Source organism: Podarcis vaucheri (genome assembly GCF_965113315.1).
Source record: "Podarcis vaucheri genome assembly, chromosome: 17".
In the NCBI taxonomy this organism is placed as follows: domain Eukaryota; kingdom Metazoa; phylum Chordata; class Lepidosauria; order Squamata; family Lacertidae; genus Podarcis; species Podarcis vaucheri.
The window spans coordinates 40565831-40587181 of NC_138755.1; the positions used below are offsets into that span (position 1 = coordinate 40565831).

At 44.7% G+C, this 21351-nt stretch overlaps 1 protein-coding gene across 1 annotated transcript in view; it reads left to right on the forward strand.

The window, feature by feature from the left end:
- The window catches only part of SPAG17 (sperm associated antigen 17), a 71367-nt gene extending 51087 nt beyond the window's left edge, over window positions 1-20280 (forward strand). The window contains exons 35-49 of the mRNA XM_082206013.1: window positions 536-663; window positions 2085-2267; window positions 4791-4904; window positions 7190-7235; window positions 7919-8021; window positions 8422-8475; window positions 9918-10017; window positions 10234-10339; window positions 10975-11082; window positions 13687-13832; window positions 15847-16016; window positions 16219-16279; window positions 17210-17354; window positions 18530-18667; window positions 19957-20280. Of these exons, the coding sequence (XP_082062139.1) occupies window positions 536-663; window positions 2085-2267; window positions 4791-4904; window positions 7190-7235; window positions 7919-8021; window positions 8422-8475; window positions 9918-10017; window positions 10234-10339; window positions 10975-11082; window positions 13687-13832; window positions 15847-16016; window positions 16219-16279; window positions 17210-17354; window positions 18530-18666 (1601 nt within the window). The 3' untranslated portion in view covers window position 18667; window positions 19957-20280. The remainder of the gene's footprint in view (window positions 1-535; window positions 664-2084; window positions 2268-4790; window positions 4905-7189; window positions 7236-7918; window positions 8022-8421; window positions 8476-9917; window positions 10018-10233; window positions 10340-10974; window positions 11083-13686; window positions 13833-15846; window positions 16017-16218; window positions 16280-17209; window positions 17355-18529; window positions 18668-19956) is intronic.
- Window positions 20281-21351: the final 1071 nt, after the last annotated feature.

Sequence of the window (21351 nt, forward strand, 5' to 3'; positions counted from 1 at the left end):
TCCCATGTGACCAGTGTTAGCCAACCACATGAGAACTACCGGAGAACTCTCTAGAATTCAGTTACCAACCAATCAAATTTAACCACATAGTAACACATGCAAGCATTTACAATTTCAGTGAATTGAATTACTATACATAACAATTTCCCCATGATCAGTTGGCTTTTTTGGGGGGGGAGGGGCACATCCTACCACACAATTTCAGAAATTCAAAGAACAACATTCTGTTTCTGGGAAAGTCAACTTTCCCCATGTGTATCATCTATTTCTTATTGTGAATGTGGCAAAGCAAAACTTTTTCATCAGAGCCATTTCTTGCTATCTTGTGGGTTTTTTTGTCTAGACTTACATCATTGTTGTAATAATAATAATAATTTTATTATTTATACCCTGCCAATCTGGCTGGGTTTCCCCAGCTACTCTGGACAGCTTACAAATATCTAAAAACAAAATAAAGTGACTACCTACCTGAATCTTTTCAGAGATAGAATGACTAGTGATTTTCTCTGGTTTTCCTATTTGTCTTTCAAACCAGGAATCCTAAGCATTACCGTGCTTCGCCCTTTGAGTGAAGCGTCTCGATGGGTGATGAAGAGAGATTCGTCCACTATCATCCCTTATAATCTCCAGTCAAGGGCCTGGGAAGATTTCCCTCCCGTTGAGGTAGGCAGCGTTCAGAATTGCTTCCTTCAGTACTTGATTGTGATATGACAGCACTGATCTGGCAGGCCAATTTAAAAAAAAAATGTTCATCTGAAGAATTCACGGTGATTTATTGAGGGCAGGAGTTCCTGGACTGGCTCCACGTACAGTGGTACCTCGGGTTACAAACACTTCGGGTTACAGACTCTGCTAACCCAGAAGTAGTACCTCGGGTTAAGAACTTTATCTCAGGATGAGAACAGAAACCGCGTGGTGGAAGACCTTGTTCAGGCTCTGTGTCGCAGAACTTTTTTAAAAAAATGTGCAACTTGACATAAAACATTCCAGGAAGAAATTAGCCATTACAAATTCAGGTTAGTTACATTTAGTTACTGAAGAGATAGGTAGCATATTGCCAAAATAGGGCAATGCTTTGTTGTGTTGATAAAGAACATAGAAGCTTAGATAGTTACAGTGGTACCTTGGGTTACATACACTTCAGGTTACAGACTCCGCTAACCCAGAAATAGTACCTCGGGTTAAGAACTTTGCTTCAGGATGAGAACAGAAATCGTGCTCCAGCGGCGTGGCAGCAGCAGGAGGCCCCATTAGCTAAAGTGGTGCTTCAGGTTAAGAACAGTTTCAGGTTAAGAACATACTTCCAGAACGAATTAAGTTCGTAACCAGAGGTACCACTGTACTGTTTCTCCTCCTGTCACTGATGCACAACAGAAAAGGCCTGTTCTCGTGTTGCCATCCTCCAGACTCCTTGTGGGAGGCCTCAGATGATGACCACAGAGTCTGGGCTGCTTCATATGAGGAGAGGCATATGATTATAAATAGCAACATAATCCAAAGTTCAAAAGCAATAATCATTCAGGCTTTTATGTTTATTACCCTAATACATAGTTCATATGATGATGATGATGATGATGATGAAATTAATGAAGAAGAAAAATAATTTATACCCCACCCATGTGGCTGGATTTCCCCAGCCACTCTGGGCAGCTTCCAACAGAATATTAAACAGAGTATCTGATGGGATGGCATTCCACAGGGTGGGCGCCTCTACCAAGAAGGCCCTCTGCCTGGTTCCCTGTAACTTGGCTTCTTGCAGTGAGGGAACCTCCAGAAGGCCCTCGGAGCTGGACCTCAGTGTCCGGATAGAACGATGGGGGTGGAGATGCTCCTTCAGGAATACTGGACTGAGGCCGTTTAGGGCTTTAAAGGTCAGCGCCAACACTTTGATTAGTGGTTGGAAACGTACTGGGAGCCAACGTAGATCTTTCAGGACAGGTGTTATATGATAGCAAGCTTTCTGATGCAACTGGCTGAAAGCAGATTTTCTGATAGGTTGATCCAGAAGACATTGCCTAGAAGAAAGTCCCACTAAAATGCATGACAAGTAAAATCTCGATTTTCTCTTTGTCATTTGGATTCAGAGAAAGACTCCAGGCCCTCCATTTGGAATGAATGCTTGGAAAGGCCTGTGCATAGAATTCAAGCAGTTAGCAGGTTCTCCTGCACCTATTCAGAAATGTCCAAACATACTCCAAATCCGCCGGTTGATCCAGTATTCGCCAGTCACTCATGAGTTCAGGCAGAAATTGCAGCTTTCTGTGAAGGTAAGGCAAACCCTGTGAAGATCTAGTGAAGCAAACCCGCAGCCGATCTGTTAAGCTTTCAATAGTACAGCTAAAAAACCCTGAATGCTCAGAGAAGCTTGAATTAAAGGACTCACCCTTCCTTCTTTAAATGATGTCCAAGAAATTCCCAGAAGTTCCACTTAATGGGTTAGAACCAATGAGCAAGTCAATATCAGAAGGCAAATCAGGAATCAGAATTAAAGAACAAGTCAGGAGTCAGGAGTGAAAATCCAGGCAGGATCAGATGGCAGACCAGGAGGCCGGCTTGATGAATGATCCAGAAGAAAAGAAAAGAACTAAGACTACAGCACTGCACCAGAGCTCAGGAAGACCTCTCGTTTAATCAAGGTTCATATGGAAAACAAAGCCCTTTATGTTCCTTTCCCCCAACGATCCAGTGGTCACTCTGAGTAGGCAATCAGAATTTTGCTTTTCCTTCTATTTTCCTTCATGAAATGTTTGGTGTATCAAACAAACACCAAAGGCTCAACACTGAGAAGGCTGTCACTTTCAGTTCGTTGGTTCAGCACACAGGTCAGCCATATGTAGAAGCACTTGTGAAACTGGTCATTTCACACCTTCCATGGATCAAAGTGAGGAAGAACTTCCCGACATATGGGCCAGTGTGAAGATTCAGCCATTTAAATATGTCACTAGTTGTCAGGGTTACTTCCAGATCCCAGCTCACAGAGGATCACGCTAGCCAGCGATCGTTAAATAAAAGTCTTTATTGAGTTACAGTCTCCATTCTCGAGCTGCTGCGTGCAACCCTACGTCTTATGCTTAGATCGGCGAAGCTCCGTCTGAGTCTCCGCCCCTTGCGCACCAACTTAATATCCTAGCCCTGCTCCACCTTTTCCGCCTGACAGTTCTCCTCTGGGTCCCTCTGCCCCCCTGGGTCTCTTCCTTCCGGGATTCTTCTGACGCTGACCCCCCTGACTCTCCTGTCTCCTTGCGCCGGGCTTTAGGACCTGGCTCCCTTTCCGGGCTGCCTACTGCGCCACCTTCCTGTGCATTTGAACTTGGCGCGCGCGCCCAACCTTCCACTTTCCGTCTAACCGTCACTTCGCTCCCCGATGAAGGTGTGGCCACTCCTGACTCGTGCCCTCCCTCCTGTTGTGAGCTGCCAGCGCTTGATCCCTGGCGCTCTTCCTCTTTCCTCCTCTCTGGCGGTGACGTTGGTCCCGATCTCCAACTGCTCCCCTCTGAGTCCCCTCTGGCTCTTTCTTCCTGGGGTGTCCCCCTAGTCTCCCCCCTTGCCCTTGCCACTGGTGCTCCTCTTTGTGAATCTTCTGATTCACTGGACAGACTCGGAGATCTCGGGTCGTCGTCATCACTCATCCTTTCTTCTGCCTCCTCCCCCTCGCTCTCTGTTTCCTCCCTTGCCCTCGCCTCTGCTCCTGAACCCCTGACACTAGTGTTACAAGTTGTGATGATGATGATGATGATGACTGTAATAGACTAATGAATATGTGGGTGGGAATGTGATTCTTTTTGTCCACCCTCACCCCCATTTTGCCCATCTTTTTGTCCATTTGGCTTTTCCTTCTATTTTCCATCATGAAATGTTTAGTGTATCAAACAAACACCAATTTATTTCATCATAATGTACTTCAGTTTGAAGGCTCATCTGCCCCAGTGCAAAGTTGTCATATTGTAAGCTGCCTTATTATACCAGGCTAGAGCTGTTGCCCATCTAGTCCAGTTCTCTTTGAACTGATTCTCAGTGGCTCTTCGGGGTCTTTTCAATCACTTGCTGCCATCAGGTTTCTGATCTAACGAGTGATGCTGGGGACTGAACCTGGCACCTTCTACAGGTTTACCACTGAACCTGCCAAAATCTCTTACGAAAGGAGAGAAGCATTTTGATATACGTAGGGAGCTCCGCGGTCAGATAGCTTTGAACCAGTTCCAGAAGCATCTTAGTCACATTGAACGTGCTTTTTCACTTTAATTTATTTCAGATTTTTGAAGTGTCTTGTGTGCCGGGCAACACCAAACTGAAAAGAATCATACTCAAATGACTTTGTGTGAATGGATTGTTATGTGTGTTCCATACCAGTAACTGTCTCAGAACAGCTTTGAACAGAAATAGTGTGGAGTACGCAGGCAGCAGAAGCACCTCATTCTGTTTATCTGTATCTCTATAACTTACAAAATAGATTTTTTCTGTCTCCCTCCCCTGGGGGATGCAAAATCTTTCCATATCAATGTAGAAGGGGCAGATAATATAGAAGTGTGAAGGAACCGGAAATTAAAGGTACCCTGTTCTCTCAAAACACCGCCACACTTGAAGCGACTCTCAAAACCCACCGTTTGGCTCACATAGGTCTGATTCTACAAAAAGAAAAGGAAAAAAAAAAGATTGTAATTTGACAAACGCTTTAAAATGCATACACAGAACCAACTGTTAGTTTTCACTTTCACCACAGCTTACTCTAATGAACATTTTTTATAGAAAGTTTATTTTTCCCGTTTCTTCTCCACTGCCCTGGTTTTAAGGAGTACATTGAAAAAATCATGAAGGAAGAAGAAGAAATGGAAGAGATGTCTATTAAAGATCCACGAATGGAAGAAGAGAAGGAAAACGCTGCTGACCTTCTCAAGCTAGTTATGGTAAGGACTGCATGTTTCGTTGTTCCCTTAAATTCAGGTTCCCTTAAATTCCCTTTATAAGGGAGAGTGACACTGCCTTCATTACAACAGTGGCTCAGTTCTGCATTTCCCCAAACCTTGGGGTCTGTTTTCTCCTTCCCTTACATTCTCCTATTTCTTCCCCTTTGTAGCGACCCATTGTCAACCATTACTTCTGAACCAGAAAACTCTGGGTTTGCACTTCATTCACTTCATTGTCTCGTAACAGGAACCTTTTTTTCTGCCCAGTTGCACTCTGTTCACAGCTGCAGCTGGAATCAGAAACTTAAATGGAACTTCTTTGAACTCTTTTCTTTGATAGTAAGGCACAGAAATAAAATACAGAAACAAAAGAGTGGGTGATGAGTAAATGGCGGAGCGGTCAAAATGAGATTCTGTTCCTGACAGCCATTGCAAGTAACAGGTGACACTATCTAAGTGTGCCTTAGCAAAAGCAGCTTTTCATTCCCTGCTCCCTCACCAGGAAATGGCTCCAAAGTAGGAGGTGATGCTTGCCGAACTCAAGGCATAAATTCATGGCAACATCTGATTGCTGATTGGAGAAATAAAAAATTAAAAAGCATGGTTGCAGAGCAGAGGAGTTGAAGAAAAGAGCTTTAAAAACTAAGCTGCAAAGGTGCATGGGTGTTTCTTTGTGGGGATGGAGTGGAAGAGTAGATGTTTGATGACAGGTGCCAGAGATTCCTTTCCATGCCCTCACTCTTGCAGCCGACAAAAGGAAAGGGAAATGAAGATGATGGGAGACATTAACAGCAGCTGTGCACTGCAAAGGCATCCGTACTTTTCGGTGTATAACACAAGATTGTTTTATTAGAAAATAATGTAAAAAAAAGGGACATGGGTGGCGCTGTGGGTTAAACCACAGAGCCTAGGACTTGCTGATCAGAAGGTCGGTGGTTTGAATCCCTGCGATGGGGTGAGCTCCCGTTGCTCGGTCCCTGCTCCTGCCAACCTAGCAGTTCAAAGGCACGTCTAAGTGCAAGTATAAGTACCACTCTGGTGGGAAGGTAAATGGTGTTTCCGTGAGCTGCTCTGGTTCACCAGAAGCAACTTAGTCATGCTGGCCACATGACCCAGAAGCTATACGCCGGCTCCCTCGGCCAATAAAGCAAGATGAGCGCCGCAACCCCAGAGTCGGTCACGACTGGACCTAATAGTCAGGGGTCCCTTTACCTTTAATGTAAAAAAAGTGGGGTTGTCTTATACATGGGCAGTTAATAGGTGGGGCAGGGGAGCGGTTGCTGCCACGAGCAGGAGATTGTTATCTGCAGAAGGGCAGTCGATTTGTGGCTGAAGCAAGGGCTGCTGCCGATTGGCTGCTGTTGCAGCTGTTGTGCTGGCGAATGGCGGTGAGCAGGCAGACAATTGGTGGCTTCGGTGACATGTATGATTGCCATCGTTGGTCTGTCGGGTGAGGTTTTTTTAGGTCAACAACTCTGGAAACCCCCACCCACATTTTCTTAAATTTGAATCCCCCAAAATAAGGGGCGTGTTATACACAGGGGTGTGTTATACACGGAAAAATGCGGTAACTGTTGTAGAGGGATAGCTAAGGAACAGAAATTGGTCAGGGTAGAAGGAGGGCAGAGTATGATACAAACATCTTTTCTGCAACACCAGCAGCTAGGCTAAATGTCTCTATTAGATCCATCTGGCTTGGTGCCACTGTCATTGAAATTCTATACAATATTGATCCAGAGCAGATTCCAATGTCTGGTTAGCAGAGTAAAAACTTAAACACGTTGCAAAAAACAGAGGCAATTGTATTTCATCCAGCAGAGCTTTACTGCTACTGAAGGCAAATGAGCATAATGGTCACACATCTAGTACATTCAGGATTGGCACAGTGCATAAGAAATCCAGTTGCAGCAGACTTAATTTAAACTTACAATAACTTGTAATAAGTCTAAACCTTGCTTGCAGGTCAGAAAAAAGTAAAAAGTACAGAAGCGGTAATTATACGAATCCATATAATGGGTCTGTCTGCTGTTTAATTTTTAGACTGCAGAGGAGCAATGTGCTGCAGTGGAAATCTTCCTCATATTTCTATCCCGGTCTCTCAAAATAGTCATCTTCTTCCAGACACACATATTGACAGCAGGAATGACACACACCACTGTATCGCCAATGACTTTGGTGGCTGTAAGCCCCATAATAGCTGTTTGTTAAATATTTGGTGTGGCTGAAATGCCATGGAAAATACGTATTTAGAACTACACAACTCAAGCTATGTTTCTTCATTGCAGTCTTTCCCTAACCTTGAAGAACCTTCAGAAGATCTAGGCAGCAGAGGTAAGAGGGAGAAAACGTGCTTTGCTCTTTTAAAATCACTAGTGAGTCTTGTGTGCAATATTTCTCTGCATCTGCCAGAAATATTCTGTGTTAGCTTTTTATTTTTATAATTGCATTTTGGGACCAGTAGGGAAATCCTGTTGCTGGTGCTTAAGTAATATCTGTTAAAGAACTGCTGGGGAGGAGAATTGCCAGTGAAAATGGTTGGTGGATGTAAAGCTTCTCTTCCACCAACCCTTTCCTCCCTCCTTCTTATAGACCATGCGTGGAGAGGTGCCACCATTTTAAAGGTCTCTCATTTACAATTCTCCTCATAAAAAGTGGTTCTGCAGCTCACAATCAGAAAAATAAGTTCTTGTGCCACAAAGCTCTTTGGTGTTCTTGCTGCAAAAGATTAATAGTTACCCCTGTGGAAATTTCTTAACTTTGAAAACAAAAACACAGGGGAAGTAATTAATTCGCAAGTATCTATTGATGGCTGAAATATGCATGTACATAAATTGTGCTCTATGATATACATAAAAATGCATATCTAGTATATTTCTGCATTGGTGGACAATCAAGCAGAAGTAAGACCTGTATAAAATCGGGTGATAGCAGCAGAACAGAAGACTACACAGGTATGTGAATGTCAGAACAGATTGAGACATGTTGCTACATCGCTTTCTCTTGTGGCTTTACAGCTCATATTGCTGAAATATATGAGCAGGCAGTGGCTTCACACTCACACCATCCATCAAGGGAGTCGCTTGCAAAGAAAACAGAAGAATATTGGCAGAGGTTCCGGTAAGAGTTCAGTATAATAAGATGTTGTCATAAATGCACAGCCATGACTTACTCATTACCTGTAAGGTGTGTGCTGTTGTAATTAGCCTGATCTGGACCGCTAGACAATTATGCTAACATAATTGTCGCAGATTCCGTCGTCTTCCCTAGCTAGGCCCTAAATCACAGGCTCTGATGATGTGTGTTTTACGTTAAAGTAAAAAAGTGCTCCTGGGGCTATTGGGAGTGAATTCTTTACTCACAGGCATTATTACAGGCCAATTGCCAGTTGCAGGAATCTTTACAAGTGAAGGTAAAGTTGTTGAAAGATTTCATATATTGTGTTATTTCTTTGCATAAGATGTCAGTGTCATATTTCAAGAATAATATTTGGTGAACTTCTTCCTTTCTTCTCGTACAGCCAGGAAGAGGCACAGGATGTATCTTTCTGGCAGGTCAAGCTTGCGCAGACCAGGTAACAGTACTGCTAGTTTAAGGGTAGGATTCAGAAGTTCCTAAGTGGAAGCTGGGGTGGGGTGCAGGGGGAGAAAGAAGGTGGTTGAGTCTGTAGATTTTGGAAACCCCTGGTGCCTTGCGGGACATCTTCGGGAGAAGAGAGGGCTAAGGAATAAACCCTACGCAAATCCGACAAGTCCCTAAGGTGGTTGGAAGGAACCTTGTATGCCTCCTTCCGGCAACTCCTGCAGCCACGCTGGTCCCAAATGTACCGTATTGGCCCGAATATAAGCCACACTCCCCCCCCCCCAATTCTGACCATGAAAAGTTAAAAGTGTGGCTTATATTCATGACCTTACGGTATGCAGCAAGGAGCGCGGGGCAAACAGCACCAGGAGCGTAGTTCTCCCCCAAGGACAGGAAGGAAGGAAGAAAGCAAGGAAGGGGAAAGGCCGCTGGCAGTGCAGTGTCTCTCCCCCATTATGCAGCCAGGAGCATTGAGGAAGGGAGTGGCTTATATTCAGGTATTTTTTTTCCTTTCCCCCCCTTCTATTTTAAAGCTGTGGCTTACCGTATTTTTCGCTCCAAAAGATGCACCAGACCATAAGGCGCACCTAGTTTTGGGAGGAGGAAAACAAGAAAAAATTATTCTGAATCCCAGAAGCCAGAACAGCAAGAGGGATCTGGCTTCTGGGATACCGTGTGGCTGTTCTGGCTTCTGGGATAACGGCGCCAAGCCTCCTCAGGGCAGCGGGATGAAGGCTCCCCCTGCCCAAAGAGGCTGCGCAGGGCTAAGGCAGAAGCCAGGACAGGCGCGTCGCTGAAGGGGCGCTGCGCAGTTCTCCCTCGGCTTCGCAGGACAGGTGCTGCGCAGAGAGAGAGAGCTGCGCAGCGCCCCTTCAGCAAAGCGGGAGGAGGAACAGAAGGGGCTCCGTTCCTCCTCGCGCTTCGCTGAAGGGGCGCTGCACAGCTCTACCTCTCTACGCAGCGCCATTCGCTCCATAAGACGTACTCACATATCCCCTTACATTTTAGGAGGAAAAAAGTGCATCTAATGGAGCGAAAAATACAGTATATTCAGGAGCAGCTTATATTTGGGGCAATACAGTATTGCTCTGCTTTCCTTTGGACCACATGAGTGAGGCCAAGAGTGGGGTCTTCTTGTCTGGGCAGCCCAGAACCTCCAGGCACACTGGCCAGGTTTGCACCCCAGGGAGGTCACTTTGGTGCTGCTAATGCAGCCGTTTGACTTCACCCTGGAGGTGAAGTCCCCTCGACAAAGAAAGAAAGGAGGGGTGGTTTTTCTCCTGTCCCGGTGGGGCAAATTTGCCCAGTTTTTCACTTTTTAACGTTCTAGACTTAACTATGGGCAATCCATAATTCCTGGTTATAAAACAGTCATAAATATAAAACAGTAAAATCGTCATAGTGTTGTGGATTTCTTCTTTTCCTTCCAATTAGGCAGGAAATTGAGGATGGAAAGGAGTGTCTTATGAAGATAAGGAACAAAGTCATCCCCCCCTATTTCAGTTCAGAATTTGGCATGGAATTTCTGAAGAAGGTAATTGGGATGTGAAAGTTTAGCAGAGTTGGGCTAATACAAACACCTCATTTACACTGTGCTGGGCTACTGACAACCTGCTCCTAATAACTTTGCCCTTCTCACTGCTCAGACTTACGGAATTGTGTGTACGGCACTGGTGGACATAAATTTTTTACTCGTGTTTTGACTGTTTTTGTTAGAAAGTTAATTTCCTCCTCTGTTTTTTCTTTAAAGCTTCCTGATGTTGAAAGTCTTTCGAAAAAGCTCCCTCCATTCTCAAAGAAAGGAAAGAAGGGACCATTGCTGGATACAATTACAGAATCGGGTGAAAGCAATCTAGGTAACGCTGCAACACTAAATGACCCTCTCTTGAATTTGGGAGTGCTGGGTCCCCACTTGCCCTTACATCCTCCATAGCTGGACATGGTGGCAGTGTCTGCAAGTTGCACAGCATTTTCTCATGCTCCTTGTGTACCACTATAGAGCACAACAGGGCACATAAGAAGCATCACATAAAGAGGCCAGTTCCTTCCCCCACCCGCCCCTTCCAGGACAGCTTCACACATTTGGCCTGGATAGCTCAGTTGGTTCCAGCGTGCTACTGATAACACCAAGGTTGCAGGTTCGATTCCCATATGGGGCAGCTTCACATTCTTGCATTGCTGCATATTCCTGCATTGCAGGCGGTTGTACTAGATCAGAGTTGTCCCACGTGTGTGCCGTAACACGTTAGTGTGTTGGCTGCGGTATGTAGGTGTGCCATGCGAACGCTCTTCTAAGGGATTAGTCTAACCTCTGATTTGCTAGTAAAACTGAATTACAGTCATATCTTGGATCCCAAACGCCCTGGAACTCAGACGTTTTGGCTCCGAAACACCTCAATCCCCCCGGGGCGGGGATTGCCCTAAGTTTGTAATATTGTTAGTTTGTCAGTGTAACTATTAGCTTGTCAATGTCGCTATTATATTTCTCTAGGAACGCTGGAGCTGTCAGGCAGAAGCAAGACTTCGGGCCCTACGCTCACTAATTCATCAGGTTATTCTGTAATCTGTGCTGAAGTTTACCCAGAGTTCTCCACAACAGGTAAAGTATTTCAGCAGGTCACTTGGAAAAGGAAGTCATAAATTAGACGTGGCAACAAATAAAAGTTTTGTCAGCAGTTGAGAACTGGCAGGCTTGCATGCTGACACAGTGATAGATGAGCAGACCTTCATGATATTTGACTACCCCTAGGGAGGAGGCAAAGGGACGCGGGTGGCGCTGTGGGTTTTGAACCTAGCAGTTCAAAAGCACGTCAAAGTGCAAGTAGATCAATAGGTACTGCTCCGGTGGGAAGGTAGACGGTGTTTTCGTGCGCTGCTCTGGTTCGCCAGAAGCGGCTTAGTCCTGCTGGCCACATGACCCAGAAGCTGTACGCCGGCTCCCTCGGCCAATAAAGCGAGATGAGCGCCGCAACCCCAGAGTTGGCCACGACTGGACCTAATGGTCAGGGGTCCCTTTACCTTTACCTTAGGGAGGAGCCAAAGTTGAGCTGCTGTAGAAAACTAGAGACAGCACTTAGTGCTAGTTTCCTTTGGATGGTAAAGCACTGGAGACTTGACGTGCCTTCATAATATGTACTCCATTTACTAATAGAAACAAATCTCATTTACTTAATTTATTTCCAACTCACTCTTCCCAAAGGAACCCAAAGGAACAATCATCTCACAGTTAATTTCAAGGGTGCCAATAATAGTGGATTTGAGCTATGAAATACCTGGTTGAGTAGGGACATCTTTAAATTCCTCCAGAATAATTATGAGGGAGGGAGACACGCCTCACATAATCATAATTATAATCGTAATTTTGTTATTTGTACTCTGCCCTTCAAACATTAAAACCTTCCCCATGCAGGGCTGCCTACATTCAAGGAGGGCATTCCATACAGAGGGAACTGCTACCAAGAATCTGTCTCTGAAACTTTTCTGAGACCTTCTGAAGTGTTCTATATTTCTGAGATTAAAACGGCACAAATTTCTGAAACTAGGCCTTGGAGCACAAAACTGTACAATGCTTCACAGGGTGATAGATGCCCAATTTTGGTACCTACAGTTAGTTTACCTTTTACGAATATAACCTTTAAGTCTAAACGTATTGCTGTTTGCCCACAGTCCTTAAATTACAAAAGCTTGTTGGTATCATAGAATGGATAGTTCAGAAAAAGTATCAAAGGAGAAACTTGAAGAAGCCGATTTGTGGAGCCAATGTTTACAGGCTAGCAGCTTTGCTCTTAAGAAAGGACATAACTGCAGCATAGGATAGCACTGGAAGAGAGCTATATAAATACCAAGTATTCTTACTTGTAGCATGTTGTTTCAGGGATATTTCTTCCAAAATAAATAAAAAAACAGTCATGCCTTCTGCAATTAGGACTGCTACTACTTTTGGATCAAGGGTTCTTTTTATGTTTTATTGATTTGCTTAGGTGTGGTTTTTTAAAAAATGTATTCCAGTTCCCAGAAAAAAATAGAACACTCTTGAATTTTCAAAGCACATTTCATCTTTGAAAGATGATGGGATGAAAAAGAATATGAGAAAATGTAGGGAAGTGAGACAACCTTAAGTAGCTAATAATAAGGGTGGGAATGAAATTTAAGTTACTCTGAGCTAAAACAAATAAAAAGAGCCGCACGCAGCCCAAGATGGCTAATCCACTTTTAACGTCCAAGTAAATATTACTGCAAGCAGATCAGCATGCTTAAACCTATGTCTGTTCCAATCACATGGAAAAGAGATGGAAGTTTGGTTTAAGGAGTGTAGGGATGGTGGGATGATACACTGTCGCTCCCATCCACGTCTTACCTTCCCTGAGCTTATCCCCTTAGAGCCTTAGACACTTTGTCCTTGGGTACCAAAAGTAAGACTGGCTTGCAGAAATGTACCTCGAACAAGAGGCTATAGGAAAGTAAGCAGTTTCCTATACAAGAGCCTTAGGATCCCCTAATCCACGTTCCCCTTTTGTTCTACAAATTTGGCCCCATGTACCTATCCTTTTAAGGGACGTGGGTAGCGCTGTGGGTTAAACCACAGAGCCTAGGACTTGCCGATCAGAAGGTCGGCGGTTTGAATCCCCGCGACGGGGTGAGCTCCCGTTGCTCGGTCCCTGCTCCTGCCAACCTAGCAGTTCGAAAGCACGTCAAAGTGCAAGTAGATAAATAGGTACCACTCCGGCGGGAAGGTAAACGGCGTTTCCGTGCGCTGCTCTGGTTCGCCAGAAGCGGCTTAGTCCTGCTGGCCACATGACCCGGAAGCTGTACGCCGGCTCCCTCGGCCAATAAAGTGAGATGAGCACCGCAACCCCAGAGTCAGCCACGACTGGACCTAATGGTCAGGGGTCCCTTTACCTTTTACCTATCCTTTCCTTTGTTTGTGATTGTGTCTTTCTTTATTCATGGTCAGCCCACACCTTGGTTTAAACAAATGGGTCTGCTGATATACCACATCTAGTTTGGCCCCGAAACAAGCCACGTAAGATAGGGGACACCTCCCAGAAAGGGTCGTTGGGATTTGATCAGATATTTGGATGCATGCCGTGCATGCATTTCAGAAAAGAAAAATGAATAGCTCTCTGTTAATTGTGCAAGAACTGTAGAACTGGACTCGTGCAGAGTCTGCAGTCAGCCTTGGAACTCTCTTCGTTTTTAACAGAAATGTCTGAGAGTAGATTGGAGATTGTCTTTGAGCCAAAACTCCAGTCTCTTCTGGTGGATGCAGCAGGATCCCCAAGGAAAGAGAAGGTGAAATTGCCTGTGTCCATACAGAGAGACAAGACACACTCTGTACCCAGGCGAAAGGTAAGAAAGTTGATCTTCCACTGTTCCACCATTTCTGCCCTAACCATGAATACAAGCGGTAGAAGTATAACTTCTTTCTTAAAACACTTTTTTTTCTTAAGATGCACCATCTGCTATTATACTGATGTAATAGTGCTTAGAAACCTGCACAATCCATTTAGCCTAAGATAATGGTGGGACAAAATGAAAGTGGCTTTCTTGCGCTACACTTAGCACCTTAAAAAATGACAGTCTGCCTCCAGCCTTGCATTGGCCATTGAGAAATACCAGAGCCAATCAGAAGCAGAGGGAGGCTGCACAGAAAAAAAAAGCCAATGCAATTCTGGGCTGCATCAATAGGAGTATAGCATCTAGATCAAGGGAAGTAATAGTGCCACTGTCTTCTGCTCTGGTCAGACCACACCTGGAGTACTGTGTCCAGTTCTGGGCACCACAGTTCAGGAAGGACACTGACAAACTGGAACGTGTCCAGAGGAGGGCAACCAAAATGGTCAAAGGCCTGGAAACGATGCCTTATGAGGAACGGCTAAGGGAGCTGGGCATGTTTAGCCTGGAGAAGAGGAGGTTAAGGGGTGATATGATAGTCATGTTCAAATATATAAAAGGATGTCACATAGAGGAGGGAGAAAGGTTGTTTTCTGCTGCTCCAGAGAAGCGGACACGGAGCTATGGATCCAAACTACAAGAAAGAAGATTCCACCTAAACATTAGGAAGAACTTCCTGACAGTAAGAGCTGTTCGACAGTGGAATTTGCTGCCAAGGAGTGTGGTGGAGTCTCCTACTTTGGAGGTCTTTAAGCAGAGGCTTGACAACCATATGTCAGGAGTGCTCTGATGGTGTTTCCTGCTTGGCAAGGGGTTGGACTCGATGGCCCTTGTGGTCTCTTCCAACTCTATGATTCTATGAGTTCAATGGCAGCTCACGTGTTTTGATCTCTGCTATCTCTATCTCCAATTAAAAGAACTTGGGTAATCGGGTTGGGAAAGACTTCTCTCTGCAAGAGATGTCAGAAAGCTATTGACAACTCTAGGCTGGAAGGATAATTGCCTGGCTCAGTGTAAGGTGCATCCTGTCTTCATAGACGGTCACTCTGTGTGAGTGGTTGATGGGAATTTGCTGTAGCCTCTAGGTCCCCACTCAGCCCCAAACTGAAGGGCTGATTTTGCACGAGTTTCCCCGTGCTGAAGCCAATACAATTGGACTTTTTCCTTTGCATCTGTATGTGATGACGAATCAGCCTTGTGAACGGTTCCATGCATTTCCACATGGCAGGCCATCAGCTCTAGGTCAGCCATTGTAGATCCGCTTAAACATTCAACTTGCGTTATTTCTACCCAACAAAAACTGCCATATTGCTTGGAATATAATGTTAGGGACAAGGGCTGGCCCCAGGGGCTGCTGGCAGCAGAGCTGGTGGGAGCAGAGCTGGCCTTGGCTCTGTTCCATGTGTGAAGGCCACCATATTTCTTGCAAACCTCTTAGAGGATTATTACAGTTGAGCAGTTTACATGTTTTGTTGACTAAATAAATACTGGGTTCCCCAAGAGGCAATACGCAACATCAGGCATCATATATTGGGAAAATCCAAGATGGTGGCCATCACCCAGAGACCCAGACCAATTGCCAGCATAGCTTCTATAATCAGTTCTGCTGCCCATCACCACTGGGTAACATCTCACCCTATTCTTTCCACAGAAGTAATTAGCTTGCAGGAGCAGCAAGCAAAGCATCTGTGCCCTGTGGAGATTCTGGGGAGGTAACAGTGCTAGGCAGGGGCCCAGGTTGCCACTGGGCAGAGTACCACTGGCAGCGCTGGCAGGTGCCCATCGGTGTCTGACGCTGGTTGTTAGGCATCTGAGTTGGGGTTCTGGGCACAGAGCGCCAGTCTACTGTGAAGCGTACGAGTTCTGTGAATGGAGGATTGCTTGATAATGGGTCATTTTTCTCATGCCAGCTTGCCTTCAAATTAGGAGTATGTTTGGCCTCCCTAATCCGTGCTTCTCATTCATGCAGGGTGAAGATCCCGTTTCTGGCAAGGTTCACACATGCTCTGCTACAGCAACTTCGCAGCAAATGTCCGGCTTTCTTCTCATCCCACCTAAGGTGTCATTTGGGGTTCTCAAGGAAGGCTGCACCTACAAAACCATAGTAGTCTTGAAGAACATCGGGATGAATTTCTGCAGGTTGGCATATTTATTTATTCGAAACACCATATTTGTTTCCTTGCTCCAACATGTTCGGCAAGACTTCCACAAAATGATAAAGGGGTGCAGAGAAATCTTGGCAATCATGAAAAAACCAAAAGATTCTATGTTTCTGCTATTTTCTTACTTCCCGATCCTGTCAGTCCCAACCAACAAGCTAGCTCACTTTGTTTCTTGGCAGGTTTCGGGTGAAACAACCACCACCCCGTACTGGATTGCGAGTGTGCTACACACCAGGGCCTGTAAGTCAGGGGGTGTTTGTCGTGTTTTTTCCATGTGCTGGGGTCCTCAATGTTTCAAGAAGTTGCTTAGGAGGGAGGAGTTTCCAATACTGCAGTGGCAGCAGCTTTCTGAAAAAGGCATTCGAAGCTATGAAACACTACCTGAATCTCAGTTTCAGCTCTCATAATCCTGACAAATCTATCACGAGGCAGGCGCACATGGTCATCCCCTCCAGTTGCTTTTCCTGCCTTGCCTAAGAAGAGCAGCTCTCTTGCTTAAGATTTTTCTGAACTCCTGCCTCCTTTACTTCCCCGCTCTTCTAAATCTGCAGCTCTTTATTTTCCTTCTCTGTTAAAAAGAAAGAAAAAGGGAATTTTATTTTCTGATTCTTAACCACCACCACCCACCCCAGCGGCAATGAGAAACATCATTTGGTTTTAAAAAGGCCACTAAGCCAAAAGACATTCCAATTGTTTGATCGAAGGACAGTCCTCAGAATAATTTATCCAAAGGGGCTTCTGGTATGCTACTGCCCATTCTTCTACAGCAAACAGTGCAGAGCACACATCCCTTTTTTTAAAAAAAAGGTGCATTTGAATTCTCTGCACACAGCTTGTTGCTCACATTGGGAGCTACTTGCTCTATAGTAAGGCTGGTAAAGAGGATTCTATTGATGTAACATCCTGTTTTGTAACATCCATGCATCTTGCTATGAGGCAGCACCATCTTGAACGTTGTGGGCGAGGTTCTCCCATTCCTCATCCATTGGTCCTTGTTCACTTTTTGGTAAAGCAAACAGCCCTCAATGTGAGTCCAACTAATCTGGGGTACTTTCAGCTTCATCCTTTTTTTTTAACTGTTACAATTTCTGGTATCCTCCTGCATGATGTGAGAAAAACCATTCATGAGGAGGTTCAGCGTTGCTCAATTTTAATGATCTTTTTTTATAGGTAGCTTCTGGGTTGCAAACAGAGCTGGAAGTCGATATTTATGCTATGGCTATTGGAGTAGAAGGCAGTGAGGGAGCAGGTGAAGTTTCCCATCGGATTGAAATTTACACAGAAACGGAAACTCTTTTCCTACCCGTGGAAGCAAATATCCTTTATTGCTTTTCTGTGCAGGACAAACTGGTGGCCTTTACTGCACAGACGGCCACAAAACTCCCCACCCACCCACCCCCAACACTCTCACACACTTTGAGCAAGTTACTTTATTTTGAAGACTTTGCAGTCCCTTAAAATACTTTTGGAGAGAGATGTTTATTGTTGACATCTGTCTCTCTCGGGAGACAATGGGAAGTGTGTGCCTTTGGGGGTAAACTCCAACCCTTGGAGATGTTTACGCAACCCAAGTTGTTTCAAAATGTTGTTTTAATGTTTGGGAAGAGAAATTCTATAAAGGCTAAATGTTTAGAGCTTTTTACAGGGCCATCCTGTGGTCCCCACTGCCCTTTCAGCCAGAAATCTTCTCCTTAACATTGGCTGAGCGTAGTTGAAATCCTATATGCTCTGATGTTCTTCTGATGTTGTAAAGATGCTCTTTGTAAGGTTCTCCTGGAAATGACTCACAGTGATTTACAGACACAATAGAAAAGAAGGAAACCAATGGCAGGAACAGTAGAAATCTCCACCCATGCAACTCCCTCCCATTAGTTCTGGTCCTGCCTTCTGGAACAAGAGAGAACACATCTGCTCCATCTTCTGTGTGGCAGCCTTTCAGATATTTGAAGGCCACTGTCATATGCCTGCTTAGTAAACTCCTAGATGCTAATGAGGAACAGGGTGGCAACTTGGAAAGCTGGTAATCATTGAAGCTGCTCTTCCATCATCCAGCGAAAGAGTAGAGAACCCAACTTAATATCCCAGATGTGAGCTAAACTCTACTTGAATTACATCAGCTCTTGTCTCCTGAATCAGCCTGCTCCCATAGCTTCATTAACTATGAACCCTGAAATTTGGGATCGCCTTCAAAGCTTTGACAGAGTTTTGCAACGAATGTATCAGTTACTCAGCTTGGAGGAAGCTGCAAAACTATGGCACAAGTTTGCAGGGGATCCCAAATTTGGGGGTTCGTGGTTAATGAAGCTTGCTCCCATCTCTGTTCTTTACTAGTTTCGCAATGCTTTTTTTGTCACCAGAAGTGGAAGTGCCAGCCGGAACTTAATGGCCAAAGCAGTCCTCTGCCGGTTAGAAGAGATGCGCTTTATATAGATTAACAGGGCACGCAGAAGTGCTTCACAAAGCAACATCCATCCTTAACATGCCTTTCACCAGTCTTAACAAGCAACATCTATGACAGCAGACCCCCCAACTATCCTCAAGGGGGGAAGGCTCCTACCACTCAGCTGGTTTCAGAAAGCCCAACCTCTCATTTTAGAGTTATACTACCCCACAAGCTACCTGGTTAACGTAAGTAATTTAATTGCATTTAAGCGCGGAAACTCCGTTTGAAGAGTATGTACTTTCTGATAACTGGTTCCTACCACACTGTGCAGACCTCAGTGCATCTTCCAAAATTGAAGACCCTGAAATTTATAACTCACTGGCTTCCTTGCCAATTGTATGGAGGCCACCGGCAATGGTGTCATAGTCCAAAATAGTTTCATGGCACTGCCTACCTCACCATTAAGACAACAGGTCAAGGATTACTGGTATAGCAATAATTTGAGAGATTGGGGTAGGAGAGGACCGGAACGGCTTTAGCTGAGGTTGCATCCATTCTGGAAACAAGTGGAAGATAAATCGATTACCCCTTTTCTTCCTGCCAGGGCTCCTACACTGAACCCTTGTGGTTGAGGAGGAACTGCTGTCGACACTTCTTGCTGCATTTGACACCTGAAGCAGATTTAGCTGGTCTGCTACTGATCAGTTGCAGCGTTCCCCTCTAAATTAGGGGTGAGCAACCATTTTGCCCCCAAGCAACAGTGGGTGAGTGCTCAGGGGCCATATGCCAGTGACCTGGGCATATGCACACAGGGCTTTCAAATACTCTCTCCACTCCAGCAGGGAGAGAATAATAATATTTTTTTTATTTATACCCCGCCCATCTGGCTGGGTTTCCCCAGCCACTCTGGGTGGCTTCCAACAAAATATTAAAATACAGTAGTCCAAACATTAAAAGCTTCCCTAAACAGGGCTGCCTTCAGATGTCTTCTAAAAGTCTGGTAGTTGTTGTTCTCTTTGACATCTGGTGAGAGGGCGTTCCACAGGACAGGCGCCACCACCGAGAAGGCCCTCTGCCTGGTTCCCTGTAACTTGGCTTCTCGCAGTGAGGGAACTGCCAGAAGGCCCTCGGCGCTGGACCTCACCTACTGCGGCATGATTTATGGGGGGAGGCCCACACCATGGCTCTCCCGGAGTGCCTTTGCTCCCTGTCACATCCACGCATGCCTCTGCTTGCCAGTTGCTTGGTAGGCTGGGAGGGATGCAGTTTACATTCAGAGAGGGATAGCTCTGTCTCAGCATTCTCCTCACGGCCTGCCCTAAAGCTGTTTGGCAAGCTGAGAGAAATGTGATTTGTTTCTGAAGTGAGGAGGGGAGCGCTAGGTAAAATTCAGCAAAGGGATGAATTCAACGGCAGGAGGGTGACTTGGCCACCTGCAGTGGGCCACATGGAGGTTATCCACAAGTGCTCTTAAGATTAGTGAAATAATTACAAAAAAGACAGTTTTTGAAATTTTCAGTTTTCTTGGTTTCAGACTCGTTACTCAGTGGGCAAATATTCTTCCTTAGTGATGAAACTGTCACATTACCCTGCGCTGGAATTTCAATGCTGCAACAAGAACTACAATGAAGTTTTTAACACAGCCCGGCTATCTTTTAACTTTGCATTGTTGCTGTTTTTCAAAACAGACCATGGCAGGCTTGGAATGGTGATTATAACATCACAACAGCCCTACAATGGTAAAATTATCTAGCAGCAATATCATCTTGATGTTTTTGAAGTATAAAAATTTCCCATCGATACTTATTAATATATATTTAGGCATCAACGTTTAACAATAAAGTTTAGTTCCTCGTCATTGTGGTTCTCTGATTTGGACTTTGACAATATTTTATTTAACAGTGGAACTGGGAAATGAGCTTTCCACTCCATTTGTGCTACCACCAAGCAGTTTTACTGGAGAGAAATAGCTATCCGGTCAGACTATTTACCAGATTCAGTTTCTGTTTTAAGATAAGACATGAAACAATAGGATGGAGCAATTAAGAACCAAATGCTCCATGAAGGGAATCCTACCCATTCTTTTCCAGCAGGAAGAGGACCTTTCACTCTCAGGTTGACATTAGTGGGGTATACTGAGCGATGTCTCATTAATGCTTTTGTGGCTGATGGGGCACATGTATCTGTTAACTAAAGGTAGAAGATTTAAATGTAACTTGCAGTACAATCCTATATATCTGCTTTGAAATAAACCATCTTGAGTTCAGTGGGGTTAACTATGAAATTCTATAGAAACTCCCATGTAAGTGTGTGCCTCCTTATTTAACCTCTGGTGGTGGTTTTTGAGTGCCCTAGCTTGGATAAAGAAACTGGCATGTGAAAAGAATTATCCTGCATTTCAAGTTTGTAGAAACGAGCTTCAAGCTTCTAAATTCTGCCATTCATCTCAGACTCACACACCATGCACCTTCACCATCACAATCTAATAGACACTCAGAAAACCCCCTTGATATGCAACACAATCACCCATCCCCAGCTCCCTAAAGCTGGTTCACAGGCAACTCCTGAACTAAACCAAAGTGAGCCAAATGTGAGTAGTGGATAAGTTTGCTTCTGTGAACAAATTAATACACACCTCTGCAGTTTATTCAAGAGCAGACAATGCAAAATGTCTGGAACACCTGAGGCACACTGATAATGATGAAGGAAGGGATATTACTTGTTTCCCTTCGACCTTTCAATCCTGTAGCCAATTTGGTTTAAGAGCTAACACAATAATTTAGCTACTGGTTTGCATTTGGAATGTGGCCGTTTTGGAGCATCTAAACAAGGTCTAAGCATCCCTTCTCAGAAAATGCATCACCACATTGCTTGATGGATGCATTCAGTGAATAAGTACATGCACCATTTGAGGGCTTTTTAAACTTCT